This window comes from Micropterus dolomieu, linkage group LG21, assembly GCF_021292245.1.
Source record: "Micropterus dolomieu isolate WLL.071019.BEF.003 ecotype Adirondacks linkage group LG21, ASM2129224v1, whole genome shotgun sequence".
Taxonomy (NCBI): Eukaryota; Metazoa; Chordata; class Actinopteri; order Centrarchiformes; family Centrarchidae; genus Micropterus; species Micropterus dolomieu.
In genome coordinates this window covers 11,732,168-11,752,793 of record NC_060170.1, presented here as the reverse complement: position 1 = coordinate 11,752,793, position 20,626 = coordinate 11,732,168, and the positions used below count along the sequence as shown (strand labels likewise).

General features: G+C 38.4%; 3 protein-coding genes across 4 annotated transcripts in view; all 3 read right to left on the bottom strand.

Annotated features, from left to right (window-relative positions):
* nipsnap1 (nipsnap homolog 1 (C. elegans)) overlaps positions 1 to 3,364 on the bottom strand; it is a 9,689-nt gene extending 6,325 nt beyond the window's left edge. Inside the window, exons 1-3 of the mRNA XM_046035276.1 lie at positions 3,136 to 3,364; positions 1,252 to 1,379; positions 508 to 553 (exon numbers count right to left, since the gene is read on the bottom strand). Of these exons, the coding sequence (XP_045891232.1) occupies positions 508 to 553; positions 1,252 to 1,379; positions 3,136 to 3,212 (251 nt within the window). The 5' untranslated portion in view covers positions 3,213 to 3,364. The remainder of the gene's footprint in view (positions 1 to 507; positions 554 to 1,251; positions 1,380 to 3,135) is intronic.
* Positions 3,365 to 4,913: 1,549 nt separating this feature from the next.
* On the bottom strand, positions 4,914 to 18,441 carry lrrc74b (leucine rich repeat containing 74B). The gene is made up of 11 exons (XM_046034127.1): positions 18,431 to 18,441; positions 16,703 to 16,811; positions 15,646 to 15,844; positions 14,849 to 14,991; positions 13,183 to 13,315; positions 11,594 to 11,800; positions 8,789 to 8,898; positions 6,832 to 6,947; positions 6,526 to 6,604; positions 5,162 to 5,257; positions 4,914 to 5,069 (listed from the first exon to the last, which is right to left on the bottom strand). The coding sequence occupies exons 1-11, from the start codon at positions 18,439 to 18,441 to the stop codon at positions 4,953 to 4,955; spliced, it is 1,320 nt and encodes a 439-aa protein (XP_045890083.1). The 3' UTR covers positions 4,914 to 4,952.
* Positions 17,403 to 20,626, bottom strand: part of nos1 (nitric oxide synthase 1 (neuronal)) — a 38,170-nt gene continuing 34,946 nt past the window's right edge. For both annotated transcript variants that reach the window (XM_046035472.1, XM_046035471.1), the window contains one exon: positions 17,403 to 20,162. In XM_046035472.1, the coding sequence (XP_045891428.1) occupies positions 20,147 to 20,162 (16 nt within the window). In that variant the 3' untranslated portion in view covers positions 17,403 to 20,146. The remainder of the gene's footprint in view (positions 20,163 to 20,626) is intronic.

The window sequence follows — 20,626 nt, the reverse complement described above, 5'->3', positions numbered from 1 at the left end:
CACATGGGTAGTCCGGGTCCCGATGGAGCCTGTTTTGCACCTCAGCCCTGAGGTCAGCATAAAATAAAATCTCTTCACACACACTGATTGTGCGAATGTGCCAACAGTTATACTGTCACTTCCCCACAATGACCAACTAGAGGGCACTCAGAGAGCATCAAGTCCACAATTATCCAAATGTGATACACCTAAGGACATTAATTCTATTACTTCAATTTTACGCTAAATTACTTTTATGATTCTGCAAGAATACCATGGAATAAAGTCCATCTTGTGAATATGGGCAACTCTAAAATTATATCATCAACAAAATCTAATTAGCTGCTCTATGACTCAAAGCATAACTTACCTGATTTGTCTACTAGACTGCGTGGAAATATATTCTATACGTTTTAAATTTTTTTTTTACTATTGACAGAAGCCTAATGAAACAAGCCAAGGATTGAAAATATAACTTGATTGGTGGAGTTAATGCAGGGAATGTTTTAAAGCAGTGAACATGCTCACTCTAGACTGTTGTATGCTTCCAGGCACTCTGGTTTGACGTTGTGAACTGAAAAGAAAGGAAAAAAAGAAAAGAAAGAGAGACAGACTTATCAGGAATGGGTGTTTTTTAAAATACAAGCAACAATCAAATTCTTCAACAAAGTAATTTCACACTTCGGTTCAGCAAAGACTTCTATATACAAAACTGATTCGCTTTCAGTAGGTTATAGGCTATGGCTGATAGAGTGTTCAAATTGAAATCCCTACATGGTGAGATGTACGTGGCAAAAAAAGATCAAAGCCTGGGGAGAATGAGAGATTTCTCTACAAGAGACAGACACAGTTATCACCACAGGCTCAAAAGAAAACCAGACAAATTGTTCTGATGTCTCTTAAAAAATATTTCCAGACTTGACACACAACATTATTATAGAATAACTCATTGCTGAATATATGTTGCACATGTGTGATGACTTGTTACACAATATTATACAGTCCAGCCCTTTGCAGCCCATGCAACTTTCAGCCTTCTCTGAGGTCACTGAGGCCAGCGTGGATTGAATTTAATCACCATGATTTATTTAGCTGTTATTTAGCTGTTCTGCAGAGACAAATGGATGATAGATTGTTGAGACTCAAAACACAATCCATTTCATTATAATATAATGTAACTGTATCAAATTCTCTTGTGTTTGGCCCTCTGCAACCACACGCTTAAAGAAAATAAACCTTCACTCGTAAGTAAGTAAAAGCTCTTATGCCTACATTGAATTTTATACAGGTTGCTGGTCTCTTTCTTCGACAGCAGGTTGGAGTGGGCATCTTTCCTGGCATCGACTTTGTGCACAAATAAGGAACGGAACCAGCCTTTGTCGCTACTCTCTGAAAACCTCCTACACAGAAACAAAGAAGAAAGAAAGTTTCACAAAGGCTCAAAGCAACGACATAAAACAGAGAAGTTATCGATATAAAAAAAAATTTGACAAACTTAAAAGGAACATGGAGATGTGCGTGACATATGGGTTAAAAGATAGTCATGCTAATATTCTTTGATATTCTTTGAATATACTGTATGAGTGAGGGGGCTGAATGCCATAGCTTGTGTCTTCAGCATAAAACTTCTTTTCACCCACTCTGGAGTCGTTAAAATGGGAATATCACTCACTTTAAGAACTATTGTTACAATCTAAGAGGCTCCAATCAGTATTTCAACATGAATAACTGTCTCTCAAAGACAGAGAACAGAGGAGTAAGACGTGAGTCTGTCGTGTGTTCAGGCTGTTCCAAAAAAGCTAGCCGGAAAGGACTATAATAATGGCATGAAAGCAAAAAGGGAACATTCTAAACAGTAATACTACTACTATATCAAGGTAAAAGTATATTTATTTATGGCTCAAAATCCCAAAACACATGCCAAAGATATTATTGTTCATTTTAACTGTGTTACATATAGCTTGTCATTTCAATACATGCGTGTGAAACCGTGGCTAAAAAAAGGAAAGCCACTGCCTTACGTAAAAACATAAAAACAAAAAAAACTTATAAGCAAAAATGTAATAATTTTTTCCCCATGAAATCAGAAGGGACAGTGTCAACAGCTTCACCAGCTACTTTAGTATGTCTATTAAGCAGAGCTCCCACATTGGACCTCAAATCCAAGGATGTTTTAATGACTTTCATAGCTTTTTATAAACAAAAAATTTCATCATAACTCTGAAACCATGTTAAAGCTGCTTAAATGTCAACATTAACCTCAATTTCAGGATTTGTCACATGATGTGAAGTGCTAAACCAAGAACAGCCTAAAGAGAATAGTTGGTACATGCCCACTTAGGGATTAGGGAGCCATATTGCGCATATGTTTACTTATTTGGAGCACTTTCAAGGCCGTCTGTTAATACACAAACACTTTTCTAAGGCTTTATTTTATTATTCTGAAATCCTTTCAAAAACTTTCAAGGTCAGTGGGACTTCTCTTTTAATAACCTCATGGGCCAATGGCTTTAATTGGGAACTATAATTAGTAATGCATTTCCCATGGCTCCCCCTCATAAATAACAAAGTAGCATTCAAGCCAAAACAAAACTTTCTTTTGAACACAGCCAGCCACAGATTCAATGCACACAGTGTGGAGGCACAGATAGGCTGTTAACAAGTGGTTGGTGTGGCTTTACAGGACAAAGTTCAGAGGTGCAGCAAATGATTAAATCAGGTTTGGAAAACTGTCTGATGGTCGTGTTAATAATGATCCTGGTGTCTTAAATAAAAAAGTATTACTAGAACATAATGTAATACACGTGCACATTCACTCACCTCAGCAAAGATATTGTTAAAGCTGAGTGAAGAAACACATATATAGTCACCAAGTTCACAAAATGCTGGCTTAAAAGGGGATCAAAGTTTGGTTTAATGGTACGTTAACATAAAAACAATGTATGTAAATGTAAAAAGTATGTTTAATTAGTTTCAGTCTGAGAGTTACACTTAGATAGATAAACGCCAGACGATTGCATGCTCTCAGGTTTAGCCAAAGGAAATCTCAAATTATACTGTTAGCTTCCAGGTAATCCATACATAACGTCACATAGGCTTTTAAACAAGTGCCTAATCTATTTATAGGCTATTACATGGATAGTAAAACGTGTTTACCTGGTCGCTTGGTGCAGATTCACAGAATACCTGCACAACATCTGTCCTTTACACCATGCAGAACTAGCCGCCGTCATGTTCCCCTCTACAGTGAAACCTTCCTTTGACACGCAAACACACGGCTCTGGTTAATGTTTACCTCCCCAACTGTTGTGTTTTGACGGCTAATTCTACTAAACCTGCTCAGTAGCCCGCCGGAGATTTAAAAACACGCGTGACTCAGTGACGCAGTCCGCAGTGATCAATACGCACAATCGATCAGACCTGATAAGTTGAGTGCTCCTTTCTGAGAAACTTTGTAACATTGAGGTTTGGCTGGAAATCTTTTATTTTATCATAATAATATAATAACAATAATTCTTCGCATAGGCTATTCATATTTCAAAGGCTTCTTACTGCTTTGGATATCTGTGTATCTGTATTTTTTCTTGGATATTGTGTATGTGTCATTTATGACAAATTAAAACCAAATAATAACACTAGTAATAAAATCTTTGTAAACATCCATTATAAATAGCCTAACTAAAATACCACGTTCAGCATAAAGTTTGAGCCCTTTGAAAGAGTTAAACTCAATCACTGCATTTAATATCTGAATACTTGTAACATTAGTTTAGCAGCTGATCCAGTTTAATAAAAAAAACAATCCTTATTCTTTCTCTGCAAAGGAATAACCACTACAGACATCAGATAAAGGTAATTAAACAATATTGCATGGAACATATCACAATGTATGAATGAGCAATGAAAGTATATTAAGTACTTAAACATTGTAACGACTGTAACGACTGTCGTCACAGCAACCAGGAACACTAACGAACCAGCAGTATCGATGACCCTGACCAACTGAGGTTAAATAGCTGACTTTCCCTGCCAGTCAGTCAGAACTGAAGAAGTCCTTTGGATGAGGGATGAAACATCTTCCAGTATCTTCAACCAAGTCCAGTTGCCCTTGACTTTAACCTTTGGTTTAACATTGTACTTAAAAACAGTACTACTACACTAAATGTTGAGCCACCTTCCATCCCTGCATTTAAAGTTTATAAATAGGCCTAACAAAGTATTACACTGTAAGATTTTAAACAAATACACATGCAGTATGACTAGATATTATTGGTGTTTTTATAATTAATATGAAATAAAATTACTGGGTTGGAGATCATTTTTAGGGTTGTATGGGAGGGATACATGTCTCCAAATGACAGCTTACTGTATCTCTGTTTGAGTTCAGTTGCAGTAAACAGGACTCTTATCTAATAGTGGACCTGGTCTTTCAAAGCTAGTTTCTCTATTAGACTAGTCATGCAGTACTTAAATCCTTTGTGCAACCCACTTTCACCTCTTTTCATACACAATGCAGTGCTCTCCGATCCTCTCCATCATTCTACCCACTGACATTATATAACATCAAATCAGATCATACCTAAAAAGACTCAATACCTGTATTATATTGTATTCCCTGTGTTCAATGACTTTAACAGCGCTATATTTCAAGCACACACACAGTATGTGGTGTATGTAGGCCCACTGTATTTCTTTTGGAAAATTACCAAATTATGTTTGAATAATCTTTATTTTCAATTGATTGGGTATTCAACAAGTTTTATGTTATCTAAACACGTCATTCAGAGGAATATTCTCTCAATGCGCTTTAAAAAAAAATACATCTTTTAAAAAATAATATTCTTGCATTCATCCTTTGGTTAATCTGTCAATTAAAAAGGTCCACAGGGCTTTGATAAGACTCCTTCCATATTTTCTGGCATAAAAGTACAGCAATTACCCTTTTTTTTACACAATCTACACAAAAACAATTTTCAAGCTTTTGCTTTTCTGAATGTGCCAAATTTGTCCCCGTGATTTACTGTAAGCGCAGGGAATATTTCTTTCACTGCCGTATACAAGTCTTCAAAATCCCGGTTCAATGTGATGTCCTAGAGAGAGTGATGCACAGAGAAGTGAGTGAATATATTCAAAGGTGAGACAATTTGCAGAAAATGTCAGAGGTGGAATATGTGTGAATTACCGAAAAGTCTAATGCCTCCATAGCCGAATCTGGGTTTCCCTGTATCGACTTGAGGATCCCATAGCACCCCACATTCTGGATGGGGTTCTTGCAAATCTGGTCAAAGACAATGAAGGAATATGGCAATAATGCCACAGATTGGGGTCTTTACTCTGGTTTTGGTGATGCAGGTGATGACATAAATTGTTAAAACTATTATTGCATTTTAAAATTAATTCCCATATGTTGCAGTGTCTTAAACTAATCCATCTATTGGATGTACCAGTGTGTAAAGGAATAGTTCAGCATTTTGGGAAATACACTTATTGGCTTTCTGGTGAAAAGTCAGATACAAAAATCAATGCTTCCTTCATATTTGTCTATTACAGCAGTTCTCAAAGTGGTGTCATAGGACACGCAGGGGTGTAAGGGTTCCTCAGCAAAAAGGGGAATCATTTATTTTCATTAAAAATTTCATCCATAAGTAACACAATGACAGAATGTGTGAGTATTTGGGTCTTGGGTTTCATACACTTTCTGTAATAAAACATCTAAAAGCAAAAATCCTATCAGATGGAAGATACTTAGACAAAATCTTATCAATTAGGGGTCTGTGTTCTAATTTGTGTCAGTTTAGGGGTCCTTGGTGTGAAAAAAAGCCTATAACCGGCAGCGGCTTAGCTTAGTTTATCACAAAGACAGGAAACAGTTAGCCTGGCTCTGTCGAGTGGTAACAAAATCCACCTAACAAGCTCACAAACACCACATTAAACTGAAAATTCTGTGTTCTGAGGGGATTACGTGCTGAACTACATTTTGACTGGGACAAGAACTTCCTGGAGTCTTCACTGGCTGCATACGAACTAGTTGGAGCCAAGAAATAGCACAGCACATTATCCACATAAATTTTTACAGTTCAGTTTTTGTACAGTTTAAACAAACAAAATCTAATGTGTTTATTAGTGAGCTTTGGTGCTGGTGGGGGATTTTTAAATGGTTGAACAGATTCAGGCAAGCTGTTTCCCCTTGTTTCCAATATTTATGCTAAGGTAAGCTAACTTGCAATAGCTTCATATTTACATGAAAATGGTATTCGTCTTCTCATCCGACCTCTGGAATGTAAGTGTATTTTAGAAAGCAAATAAGTGTATTGTTAATTAACACTATTAATGCACATGCAAATTGGATTAGCATCTCAGGCTGTTAGTGTAAGTCTTCATAACTTCTTTTTAATCATTTCAGGCAGTTAAGATAAGTCCCTGAGAACTCTGCTTAGGTGTTGACATTAAAACAAAGTACAGTGATCCATTTACTTATCCCATTTTATCCACTGACGCCCCCCACTGCTTTTGAAGCTAGAACACAATCTAATTTCAACAGCTTACATTCAGGGATTTGATTGTCTTGTTTACTTTGAGGCCCATGGCTAGGCGAATCGCTCCTTCAGGGGGTATTCGGTTGTTACTGTGGTGAGAAAAGAAATGCAGAAAACAAACAAAAAAAAGTGTGTTGGAGCGTGAGGTAAGCAATCATAAAGTGTTATTTTTAAAATGGCATTATTCATCCATGTAGCACAAATGTCTGGAAATTTTTGAGCCAAGCTTTGTTAAGCTTGAGAAAATAAATGAGAGGCAGAAGATACTGAATTACTGGAATTTTGTTTATGGTAGCAGTCTGTCAAAGGCTCATACCTCACATTCAACTCCTCCAAAACAGAGTTCTCTTTCAGAGCCTCTCCTAAAGCAATGGCTCCTTCTTTACCAAAACCATTAAATGACAGATCCACTGTTCTAAGGAAAATGTTTCCCTAAAAACAGAAAAGAGAAAAGGTCTTTGGTAAAGTAAGATTTCAAATGCAATATAAAGCCTGAACAAGTTCTCTAACAAAATTAACTGAGGCACAAAGAAACATCTTTATTTAAAGTGAGAGAGCAGCAGTAATAATAAGCCACTCAAGACCTGAATCAATCAAACCTGTCGGTGATTAGGGTCCTCTTGACCATCTTGATCATTAAGTTAGGGAAGGAAAAACTGCTTCTACACTGACTCTCCTGCTGTGAGATACTAAATGAATCCCTGACCAGGGGGTTCTTTCAGAAAACATAACTAAGTTAGCCAGATTATGATATCCAGCATCTTCCTCTAGTAGCAGCCATCAGTCTGCATAACTGAATCAGTTTATTAAACTTAAAATATTTGTTTGCAAATTCAAAACAGTATAACCAGAATATGTCACTTTACTAACTTTCTAATTCTGTTTTGGGAAAGCCCGCATGGCATTTTCATTTTCAGCAATTGACCATTTGCTAAACCCCGTCCCCAAACAATGGCTGCTCATAGCTGTGCAACTAGGCATGCCAAGCCTGTCGAGCTTTGAATTTCTCCACATACCAAAGCAGTGTAATAGTGATACACCTAATCAAAAGAGTTTGGAGGCATGTAAAAAAAAAGGCTTAAAGGTTCAGTGTGTAAGTTTTAGTGGCATCTAGTGGTGAGGGTTGTGAATTGCAACCTGATTGCAACCACTACTACTTATTCTTTTTCTTCATACGTATTCAACGTAGTAATAAAATGCACTCTGTAGAGCCGTTTGTCTGTTTGGGCTACTGTAAAAACATGGCATCGCAACATATCTACTTCCACGTAAGTGGAATGTAGATAGAAATTACTCATTCTAAGGTAATCAAAATATAACGATTCATTATGTTAGGTCTTTATACACCACTGAAACAATGATTAAACCAGTGTTGTCATGTAAATAAATGTGAGCTGAAGAAGTATCTAACATGGCTTTAGTTATCTAGCACCTCTTTCAAATGTGAAACGTTTTAGTTATACTGTAGTTGACTGAAATCAAGTTGCAAGTCCTTGTTGTGGACAGTCATGTAGTATTAGATGCATTCAACAGCACTGTATCATAAACGGTATGTTTAAAGCCAGATGACAGAAAACATTGCTGGTAAAGAGATAAACTATGCTACATTGAAAGCAGCCATTACAGCAGATTATGTGTAAGGTAAAATACACATGCTTATTCTCTCTCACTCTCCATTTACAGATGGCTGAAAAAATTGCACGTTCTAGCAGCAAATATTTATTGATGTGCAATTGTTTACATGTTCCGTTGTAGAGACTGTAATCTAATATAGCCCACATACAGAACAGCTTTCAGTATCAGCCTGTTCTAAGTGTAGTTTATACAGGAAAGGTTTCTACTATCCAAATAATTTTCAAAATCAAAATATTACCTCATAAATTGTGTCTTATTCACTTTAATATTGGCATCAGCATAAAAAACCCATATCAGTGCCAAGGACAAATTTTAATGCACAGTTCACTTTCGCTTGAAAATACCATGACCTGCACAAAGCCAGGTCCATAAACAAATGGTTTTCTGAGTTTGGTGTTGAAGGACTTGACTGGCCTGTATAGAATGCTGAACTCAACTCCATCTGCTGGGATGCATTGGAGTGTGAGCCAGGCCTTACCGCCCAACATCAGTGTCCAACCTCCCTGATGATTCTGTGGCTGACTTGTATGATTCTTTATTTAATGGCTTCATATAATAGCAAAAATGTGTCCTGGTCATCACCATTCACTGTATTAACTTCATATCTTGTTTTGTCTTGCATGAGTTTTCAGTATTACCCCGAGTCCATTAGCCAACATCACAGCTCCTCTCCCTCGGATGCAGTTCCAGGCCAGACTTAGTGATCGCAACCCTGTGTTCTCTGACAGAGAGTCTCCCAGGTTTTGCCCTAAGGATAGGGGAAAAAATAAGAAAATTATCGTGGCTATCAGTCAGTTTGCAAGAGTTTGTGACAGTTTCTCAGGGACTTAGTTATGGTTTTTTGGGGGGGGATAAAAACTCAGATAGCAGATATTGTGTGGTAAGATAGCACAATCAGACGTACTTATTAAAATCAAACACTCACTTCTACAATCTCTGGGAGCCACTCATCTCCAGTAGATTCCATTTAGATGATGTTATTGTGTGTTATGGCCTAAAAGCACTAGTGAGTAAGAGCCAGAAAGGCAGAGATCCCAAAGAGAAAGCTCCCCATTATCACCTCACCCACTTTATCACAAGGATAAGAAAGTGCATGGCACTCTGCGGTTCATAATCATAAAAAATAGACACTCTTACTGTGCTTGGTTGAAAAAGCAATAACACCATAGCATGAATGTCAGAGTGTTTGATTGGTATCCTTTCTCTCAGGGACTTACTGTATGGAAGAGTGCACTCAAAACAAATGAGGATGTCCTTTGATATTTTAGCAGTGGAGAAAATAGAATTGAATATGTGGGAATGAATCATAGCCACATGCATGACAATGAGACATGGTGGTGTCCCCTTTTCCACAGGCAGATTTATTTTCAATTACCTACATCAGATGCTCAGTGCAACCTGGTCTGCCATTCTTCCACAAGGCGCCTGTCATAAAGCTCATCTACATTATAATTGAAAGACGTTTTAATGAAGGCAAAATGTTCTTGACCTTTGAATGCCACATTCTGCTGCTCTCCTATGACTCCTCAGAGATAAGTCCATTACACCAAGCTGGTTACTGGTTTTATGATAATGGTTTTCCTAAAATCTAATGATATATACCAGTAAACACGTGTCTGCACTCATCACGGTAACTGGTCAATTTATAAGGCTTTCCTATATTTTTAATAATCATTCAATAAGAGAGACAAAAAGGACTTTGCATTCACTTACACAGCTGCTTTCCACAAAAACATGTAGCTTTAAATAGTAATTCATTTATGTGCAATGGCCATATAAGTAAAATAGTATTGTAATGACGTCAGCCATGGCAATTAAAAGATGATGTGGATATGGGTGGTGATGGCCCAATAGATAAGACACATGTCTTTGGTGTGAGAGACCTGGGTTTGATTCCCACTGTGACCCATCCACCATTGTGTCCCTGAGCAAGACATGTAACCCATTGTTGCTCCAGAGGCGTGCGACCTCTGACATATATAGCAATTCTAAGTCGCTCTGGATAAAAATGCATCTAAATGTAATGTGATTATGTTATTCTGAAATTTACTATTTTGTTCATTGAACAGCCATATTCAATAAATAGAAACTTTCTGAATTATGGCCATGTGAAATAAATATTTGAGATTTAAGATTAATTACAAGATTAATTCTGAGATATTAGATACTATACTATATGGCCAAAAGTATGTGAACTTCTTTATTGCTGTGTGCAAACCACACTAATGCTCTTGCAACTGAAACCAGAAGAGTGGAGGCTGTTTTAGCAGCATCTTAAAGAGGTCATATTATGCTCTTTGGCTTATTCCCTTTATTGAGTTGTATATCTTTTTGTGCATGTAATAGGTTTGCAAAGTAAAAAAGGCCAAAGTCCACCCCAGTAGATGAGGAATAACTGCTCTGAACAGCCTGAAAACAGCTCAATTGTAGTCCAACCTTTTCTATCGCTTTCTTGTGACCTCACAAGAAAACTCGTGTCATAATGCTCGCCTAGCGGCTAATCAGTCAAAAAACACCGGTGGAAAAACACTCTGAGCTGCACCACACAGTGACAAGACGTCTGCCTGCACCCTCTCCTCTCCCTTCCAAACATTAGCTTTCCTCCAGGCAGTCAATGGACATAAAGTTGTTGTCGTGATGTGGAGACAGTGCACAGTTAAAACTTTATTTGTTACAGATTAATAACTCACCACTCTGAAACTCTTGCTCCAGTCCATGTTGCTAAGCTGGTAAGGGGAACATGTACAGCTGAACCGAAGCCGTGTTTACCGGCTTTACAGGACCCACCCTACCCTTCTTCTGATTGACTAGCAGTCCTCAACTAAGTACTGCACAAGTGCAACTCCCAACAAAGACCTTGAAGAGGTGAGATGCATCACTCCCTAGCTTAAACAGACTGTTTAACACACACGCTGAAAAGAGGAGCTGCAGCAAAGTGCAGTATGACAAAAATATGGTGTGAAAATGAAACCATATAAACCTGTTCTGGTAAAACCCCTATATAAAATGATGAGCCTGAAAATGAGCATAACATGACCACTAATGCCAGTGGTTTTGGAATGAAATGTTCAAAAATCAATTATATGGGTTGTGCATTCTGAGTGTTCACATGCTTTGTTCAGCTGTCCATGTACTTTTTATCATGTAGTGCAAATATCAGAATTAATTTTTCTTTTCTTTTTTTTTTATTCTTTTTTCTTTTTTTTTTTTTTACATAGTCCAATAAAAAAAATACGGACACCTCTTTAATGTCCTTTGAAAATGTATGCAAGTTCAGTTATCCGTGCTGCTCATGGAAATATGTGGAAATATGTATCTCCAGTGTAAATCTTTAATGTCAACTTAATAAAAATGGGAGCCATATATCAGTTTCATTCTTATAAAGTCTAAGGCCTCACAGAAGATATGAGACCTTTACTATGTATAACTAAACACTGTGCTACCTGCACGCTCTCCTAGAGCGTTGTGGCTGAGGTCGAGGTGCTGTAGCTTGGTGTTGGTGATCAGTGCTGGGCCAAAGTATTCAGCAGACCGGTCTGTGAAATGGTTTCCTGACAGATTGAGTGACACCAGTGTGATGTTCTCCTTAAGCATACCAGCTATGGCTCTGGCCCCATAATCCCCAAGATTGTTGTCGGAAAGGTCCACCTCTGGGATTGACACACAAATACACAGGTAAAATGCTAATGCATTTCCCATCACAAAAAAGGTCCAAAAAGATGAAGTAGAGTTTTTTGACAATTCAGTAGATGTTCTCTATTAACTGTCTTGCTTACTGTTTGATTTGGCGGTCTGTATAATGCTGAAGAGTGTTTCACAAAAAAGACTGCATCCAAAACTATTGGTCCTGCCTCACTCAGTTTCAAGGTCGACAAGAAACTGAGTGAGGAGTGACCAATAGTTCTGAACATTTTTAGTTATAATTCTTACCAGCTTCCCTTTTTTGAGTAAAGGCCCTCTGCAAGGAGATATGGACAACTTCTTTTCTAATCTGAGTGGTTCAAAAGGAGTACTTTCCATGAGGCTATCTGACTCTTGAATGGAAAGTCTTTGGAATTTTAAGGTCATACATGCTGATTTTAGCCACGCTAGTGACATAGCTCAGTGGATGGCAATGTTGGTCTCAACAACTATTGGATGGATTGCCATGAAATTTTGTACAGGCATTACTGTTCCTAAACAAAGAATCCTAATGCTACCATCAGGTCGATATTTGTTGTTTAGTGAAATGTTTTTCGACAAATGGCTTGCCATAAATTTTGTTAAAGACGTTCATGCCCCACTGCAGGATCAGTTGTAATCTCTTAGGTTATGTACATAGAATGGTTATAAAAATTTGATTTATAATGGCAAAAGTAATGACTCAGCTGTACTTTGTGTTTAGTGCTAATTAGCAAGTGTCAGTGTTAAACTAAGATGGTGATCAAGCTAAACATCATTCCTGCTAAACAGCAGCATCAGTTAGCATGTCACTGGCAGCATATTAGCATACTGTCACAAGCATTTAGTTTAAAGCACTGTCGCTAGCGTGGCTTTAGTCCTGTTACTGTTGGTGTTTTTAGTTGTCTTCAATGTTCTCTTGCTCATCTTTTTGCTCTATGCACTGAACAAAGTAAGTTCCTAACAATTTTGTTGTAATGGCAATAACGTTAATTCTGTATTCATTCAGTCAAAATCAGAAAAATAGGTCTACTTTAAAATTCTGTGCTGGCTAATGTCCTCTGCAGCATCAGCAAAATACACATTACCCCAGAAAGTTGAATAGTGGTGCATAATAAAGGATTTATTAAAAATAAATAATAATATCCCAACAAGCCTGCATTACTCACAGGACTCATTCTCCATACATCCCCCATAGGTTTTTGAGCTGCACATAGGACCCCAGATGTTAAATCCTGTGCTGTGGGATATAATTGGGGTGAGATGTGTACGAGTGGGAGTGGGGCTGGCACGTCTGCTAGAAAAAGGTGAGACAGAGTTGAGGGTAAAGGAAGAGAGAATGTGTGCATGCTTGAGTGCCCAGTAAAACTACCTGTAATGTAACAATTTTCCTTTAACATCTCAGCTATAGCAGCTCCGCCCATTCCTTCCATCCAATTATCTCGCAGGTTCAGCCTCAGTATTGAAGTGTTGGTTACCAGGGGAACCGCCAGTGCTTTGGTGCCCTGCAAAACACAACCAATCCCCCCCCCCAAAAGTGAAATTCTTCTGTTTGTTCACTGCAGTATATTTTCTGATCTGTATTCCAGTTAAAAGAGTACATGATGCAGGTGGGCAGAGAGAGAGAGCAATATTAAACCTGTTTGAGACAAATGAAGCAGAAGGGAGCTGTGTGGAGGCGTGGGTCAGAAATGAAGCTCGCAGAACATGAAAATTATAGTTTCTAGCGACTAATGAGAAAGTTGAGTGCATGAAGCCTTATGTTAACTTGATCATAAAAAAGGAAAGCAGAAACAGCTCCATCAGAGGAGTGGTTTAATGCATACAGAGTATCTTTCTGTAAGATTTCTATCACAACATTAAATCAACAACCTAAAGCAGCCGCACTTAGTTACTGTACTTCTGTCTGTGATTGACAGTAAAGACTTAAAAATACAAGATACACATCTTTATTTTTTCCTGTTTGGTCTAAACCTGCATAAAGAATTTGCTTATGTCTTTGCTGATCTGTATATGCCAGTGTATACGTTGGATTATATTATATGAGAGCTAAAACATGTAGACACAATATTACCAAATAATAAAGCTACTTTTACATGGCTTAAAAGGTAAAAAGCATTTGGTTTCATTTTGGTTTTAATCAAAAGAACACTTTCCCCAGAGGTAAATAAAAATTTTGATCTGCATAATGAGCTCTCATTCAGTTTTTGAGTAAATCAATACCAGCAGCCTTACTTCTCTTCAGAGAAGTGAAGGACTTTCCACTTGAATGTGTGCTGGTAAGATCTATATGATGAACTAGACTTACGCAATTTTGTATAGTGTGCTGTGTAAGGTACATGCATGATCTAGTTCGCAGAAAAAGACAGAAAAGTCTTATAAGCTCAGCTGTGTTGGACTTAACACAGTGCTCCCCAGACTTTGTCATGATCAGTGCAGTCCCCCTGAAGCGGAGTGTGACTTTGAAATAATGAGTCATTCACCAAACAAATGTCTGGGCTGATTTGAAATAGAGAGACAAAGACGTTTAAACATTTGTTAGTCTTTTACAAGAAAGCAGGTTAAATTCTAGTATTCCCGCAGGTGAAAATAATCTGATGAGTGAAACAGGTGAAGAAAAAGGAAATATCCTCTTACACACTGTAAAGCTTAAACGATACTGATTCATTTGAAGTCATGTTTCTGGCCCACTGGCGAATGTCCAGTATTATTAAGTCCAATGTTCACTCTCTTTTAGCTCTCTTTTTAGCCTCTGCCAACTGGCTCTTAGCTACCATGTTCACCAGTTAGTTGCAAACTCTGTCTGTTTAAGAGAGTTGAATGAACTGCCACAGATGGCAGCTCAGGGGTTGCTGATGGACTTGAATACTGAAATATTTTTGCCTTGCATCTGGATTAAAATGATTAAAAACAACAGAATAAAATAATAATATAATGTAGATTTGGGATGAAAACAAATGCATAAAAGACCCTTAAAATATGTATAAACCTTCCCCTCTAATAATTTTCATACAGCCCCAAACTTATGATTGAAGTACCTGAGGTCCTAGACCACGATGCATCAGGCACATCTCGCTATTTTGCATATGTTGCAGGAAGTAAGAGGCAGGTACCACCTGTAATGTTTCACATGCCTCCATGTAGCACGTCTGCCCGGTTGGGTCATATGCCTCCTCCTTATCTGAAACATGAACAAAGGCACTAGCTGTAGTGTCTATCTAAACTGTTAACTCTCAATACCTCTTTGAAAAAGGAGAGATGTGGCGCTTTCACCCAGAGGAGGACTTTTTCAGTGTGATGTTGAAAACTCCCTTGTGGCTGATTTCGCCCTGTCAGGGGAGCTCATTCATACCAGATGGTTTTCACTTCTGGTGAAAAGGAAGCCTGACACAAAGACTGAGATGACATCATTAAGATGCAGAACAGGGCTCCAAATGTGTGGGCAGGCGAGTAAAGGAGTTTCTGTTTTGTTTTTTGTTTTGTTTTTCTGAAATCATTTAGTGATTGAGAAGATGAAACGGCAAAAGGGAAAAGATTAACAGATGGAGCAACAGGAAGGCTTTGCCTTATCAGTGCATGTTCTGCTCAAGATCAAATTAATTAAGACTCACTGTCAAAATACTTTGCACTGGTGGAGTCTAGTATAAAATATTATTTCAGACAGAATATAACAGCGTGAAATGGTTCTTTTCAAATATATGACTCACTAAGCAATTTCCCCACTTTTTTACAAGAGGGACATCACAGCCTTTATCATAAAATCTAATCTAAATCTAACTTCCCCGCCCTTTTTTCTCCCCTTCTCTATCCAAAAGCAACTTTCTCTATAGCCTACCTCCGAGCTCCAAATCTGTGTCGTAGTCCTCATCAGAGATCACATACTCCTCTCCTCCCAGCTCCTCTTCATTCTCTTCCTCCTCTTTCTCCTCATCCTCTTCAACCTCTCTTTCACCTCCGTCTAGCATGTTCCCATCAGGGCTTGAGCAACGGTCCTTTGGCCCACGCACGTCGACCTCTGTTCCGCTCACTATTTGCTGAGTGTAGAATGACAAAGGAAGATACTGTGACTCCTCAAAGGTAGCAGCCTGAGTGAGGAGATTAGATGGATCTGCTGCCAGAAGAATAAAACGGATACCTACACTTAGGGCAACCAATGTCGATGGACAATTTTAACTTGTCTCTTTAAGCTTGTATCCTTCTCTCCTTCTAGTCTTTGTAACTACTTCCCTCCCCTCCTACTCCTTTCTTCCCACCTCCCTTTAACCTCTTGACACAGAGTATTTATTTCCAGGCCTATGGAATATTCACTACATGTCTCAGTCAGCCATGCCATATCTCATTATTTTCATGGCTAAATGGCTACTTAAATACCATTATTTGGTGGTACGGCACATGCTCCAGGGCACCTTTTGTGTGGACAATTTGCATCCAATGGTGCACTGAATTCATACTGTATTCCTCACATTAGAGCATAGAGCATGTAGCAATGTGATTAGACTACATAAAAGTGTAATTAAAACAGGCTTTGAGGGTGAGACTCTAAGTCTCCTTTGTTAAATGCATTCGTGAAAGTACACAGGTCAAAAGGGCAATCCATAAAAAGGAAAGAGCAGGTCTTTAGTCTGTATTTTTGAGCCCGTATTTCCTTGCCCAGGGCAAGGAAAGTGCTCAGACGTGCCTAGAGATGGAATTGTGGTTACGACCTCTATATAGCCTAATATACTCTTGGAGGTCTATCATATGCTTTGGATTCTCACCAAAAGTCTCTCTCCTATTTAATCACAGGCTTCATAAAAAGCTGCCAGTCCTATAAGTCTCTACTGGCCTACCTGGGTATTCACACATCTCTTGCTCAAGCGTTTGCAGACTTGGCTGGATGTTACGCTTCCTACCTCCCCCAGCTGCAGTTTCTCAGTTTCTGTTTCTGCGTCATCGTCTTCCAGCACAGAAGGCAGCATCGTCTCCTTGGCAAACTTCTTCCCATGAACTGGGACTTCAACACTGAGTAATGGTGATATTGAGAAAGATATATTTTGCTACCTTTATGAAAAAAATAAATAAATCCCTTTTCACTTTAGCTTTTTTTCTTGCTTGTTTGTTTTTAGACTCAATGTGGTATATATATCTGAGCTGTGAGTAAAATCAATGCACAGCATTTGCCCAGCGGGTTGTGCAGTAGGCTACATGTTCATGCAACCTATCTTGCTCACTAGGAGGGACAAACTCTTTCGGCTAATAAGAAAGGCCACTGCTTCTTTACGTGACAGACAGTCACCAATCAGAGTCCTTGTGTAAAGATTGGATGGCTTGTTTTGTTGACAAGTTGCCATGGCATTAAGAGTAATCTCATCCTCTGTATTGACTGACTCTTAGCCGTGACGACCAGCACTGAGGGCAGGAAGCGGTAGGGAAGCAAATGGCTTGTTTGCTACAACTCTGTTTTTCATGGGATAACTCTGTATCAACATCTAAATCTGACCTTTAAACTAAAATTCTTAAACAAAACAAAAACCTACTGCAGGATTAAACCTTTCCTGTCTGTATTCTTTCTTACATAAACAAGAAAAAAACCAATACAAATGTGTTGACATATTCTGTAAATGTTTCTCTTTATTTGTAAGTAAAAGCAAAGTCCTTGCAGTTGATGCATTAAAACGAAATATCCTCAATCAATTACACAACAAAGGTCATTATAGCAGAGGCTGATTGGATCAGAGTTGTTCATAGCAGCAGCAATACGCAAACACAGAAAAAGAAACCCCTCAAGAATGTTTTTACAATCCAAAGCCCTGTGAGAAAGGCCGGACAACTTCACAATACAGTCTCACCGACTGACACAGTGCTGGTAAATAGACAGAGCTTTTCAAATGTGAACAGGAGACAGAAAATCACCATGCATTTATTTAATGCTGCCGTTTTATCCCCATACCTAAAGGATATGAGAGACAACATAGAATATGCCTTTGTTATTTTTAAAATCAAGCAGAATCATAGTGCTCATTTACATAATCAAAATACATTCTTAGAAAAGATCAGAGTGAGTGAATAAATTATATATATTTTCATTCCTGTTAATTGCTTTCCTGTTGCACATTTTACATCACAGGCATTTTCTTGACGGCTCTCATTCCAATGAAACTAAATCTGTTAAAACATAAAATTGTACACAGGAGGCATTCATCCATAATGAACAACAGTGGGGACAATGGAAATCAGCCATTTTCTCCCAGCAATAAAAATAGTTGACTCAGAAAAAGAAACAAACAAACCAAACAAACAACATATTCTTGGTAGCTTCTAGGGACGTTTGAAAATCACATTGAAATCCGTTAATCATGCTATCTTTAATTTGAATCAAAAGACTAAGAAAGGGAACAAACAAGACTCAGAAGCTGACAAGAAAAGCCACAAGTCACTGTAGAGTGGGTGATCAATAAACAATGTGGCCCCTGCACAAGTATATTCAAATTACAACCCTGACTCATTGGAAAGCAGCAAATGACCACAGCAGCAGTGTGATTGCTTCTTGTCCCTGAATGAAAAACTTCACTGGAACTTACAACAATGGAACTGAACTGCTGAGATCTAAACTAAGCGCCATGTGGGCAGTTTCCCCTTACCAAAACACCATCTGTAAGATGATATTTGCAGGCTTGTGTGACTCACAGAGCAACAAAGTCATGCTTTCTTCAAAATCAGACAAGTTTGACAAGGTAACAGACAAGCAGAATAAACATGTAAAAACATACACCTGAGCACATGCATGTTTTACACCCACTCGCATTTAGATGTGTACACTTGATGATTTCTATGGCGCACGCGCACACACACACACACACACGCTGATGCTACTGAGCAGGTGTCAGGTCACAGTGAAAGGGTGATGCAAAATCATGCAGACACACAAAAGAATGAATGAATGTGCTGTACGTAGGCAGAGGCAGAGAGTAATGTAAGGCAAGAGGCAGGAGTTGTGATGCTGATAAAAATTTTAATGGGTCAAGCTGTCATGTGTGATATGATCAGGGCAGCACAGGGTGCTAAAAAAATATACTTTTGCTTTGCTTAACAATGTTTTGATACATAGATATAGCGGGGGAAAACAGAAAAATAAGAAATCTTTTATATGGTAAACTTGATGCTACAGCCCAGAGTCTGTTAGCTTAGCATAGACTGGAATCAGCTAGTCTGGCCAGACCATTGCATGGCTGGCAGCAGCAACTCTCTGCTTCCAGCCTAGAACAATTCCGACACATAACCTCCTTTAAATCCACAATATAGAGAGTAAGCACATTTCCCAAAATGCCAAACCCTCGAACTCTTAAAACTACTAATTTAATAATCTATAATTCATAAGGGAATTTTCCAACACAATTTCCCTTCACCATGAGAATATGATTTGACACAAATGTTTTCTTTTATTATAATCAACACACCAATGTATAATATTATAATCTGGGAGCCCCAAACATTTTTAAAGATGAATTAGAATGAATTTTAATATGTAATGACTCAGGGTCAGACTTCATTAGTGGCTGCCCTGCATATTCCTATGTAGCCTCTGTGGGTTGGGCAAAACCAGCTGGGACACACAACATTATGATGTTATGAGAGAATGGACAGGCCACTAAAAAGAGAGCTGGCACAGAGGCTGATGCATTTTGATGGATTGCCAGTGAAGAGCTATGTGTTTGTTGAGACTGTGACAGAATCGCTTTTTTGTAATTCAGGGCAACCTGTCAACACGCCAAATGTATTTGCAATGAAAACCAGCTTTTCATTTTTCTATCTGCATGCCTGTACATCTTTCACTTATCTCTGCCTTTTGAACTTGTCCTGAAACTACAATCTTTGATAAAAAAAAACCCAAAAAAAATTGATTTGTCTGCCCTGATTCTTTCCATGAAGTTGACTTAGTTCATACTTCTGTAATGTCTTTTAGTTTGTTATCAATGCCACACATTTTCCCCTTCACCTCAATAAAAGCCTTTTAACTGTAACAATAACACAGAGTATATTATATTTCTTGAGTATATTCTTGTCTTGGCCATGCATTCACAATGAGGCAGGTCATTACAATAGGTGCACACATTATGAACCAAAATGATCAATTTATAATTTTTGGAAGTATCAACAAGCAAAACAGATTTTCAGAGAACAGAACATTTCCAACCTGCTACAGACAAAATCGCAGAGCCCAACAGAAACATTAGATTGGTATAAAAAAAGAAAGAACCCCCTTTTTTTAACAGTACAAAAATTGGCACAGTATTCTTGAACCAGCGTTGCTGTGTCCTCTAGACTGGTTGTTGTCAGAAAGCTCCCGATTCATAGACCTATGAGCAAAAAACCCTGAGAGAGAGAGAGAGAGACACAGAGAGAGACAGAGACAGACAGAGACAGAGACAGAGACAGAGACCGAGAGAGAGAGAGAGAGAGTCATTCCTCCAGTGAGCAGGGGCTTTGATGGCCAAATGTGAAATTCAAGTGACAATCCACACAGCGACCATCGTCTGTGATGCATTATGTTGGTGCTTAATGAGCCATAGTGGCTATGTAGGGCCCTTGTTTTGCTCTCATGGCAAGGGTATATGAAGTGTCTAATCTTGAATATGCACAAACAACAACGGAAACAAAAACAGAAATGGAACAGAGCCACTCGCTTTCACTCTAATCCTGTTAGTTTAAAGGCCCTTCTCCGCGGGTTACTATGGTTACCCACTCTGTTTTCATCTGAAACCCAGGGGGCATCGCCAACAACCACAGGTTGCAGATTGGAGGTGGATTTATACAAACGCCTCTCGGAGACAGGGTTG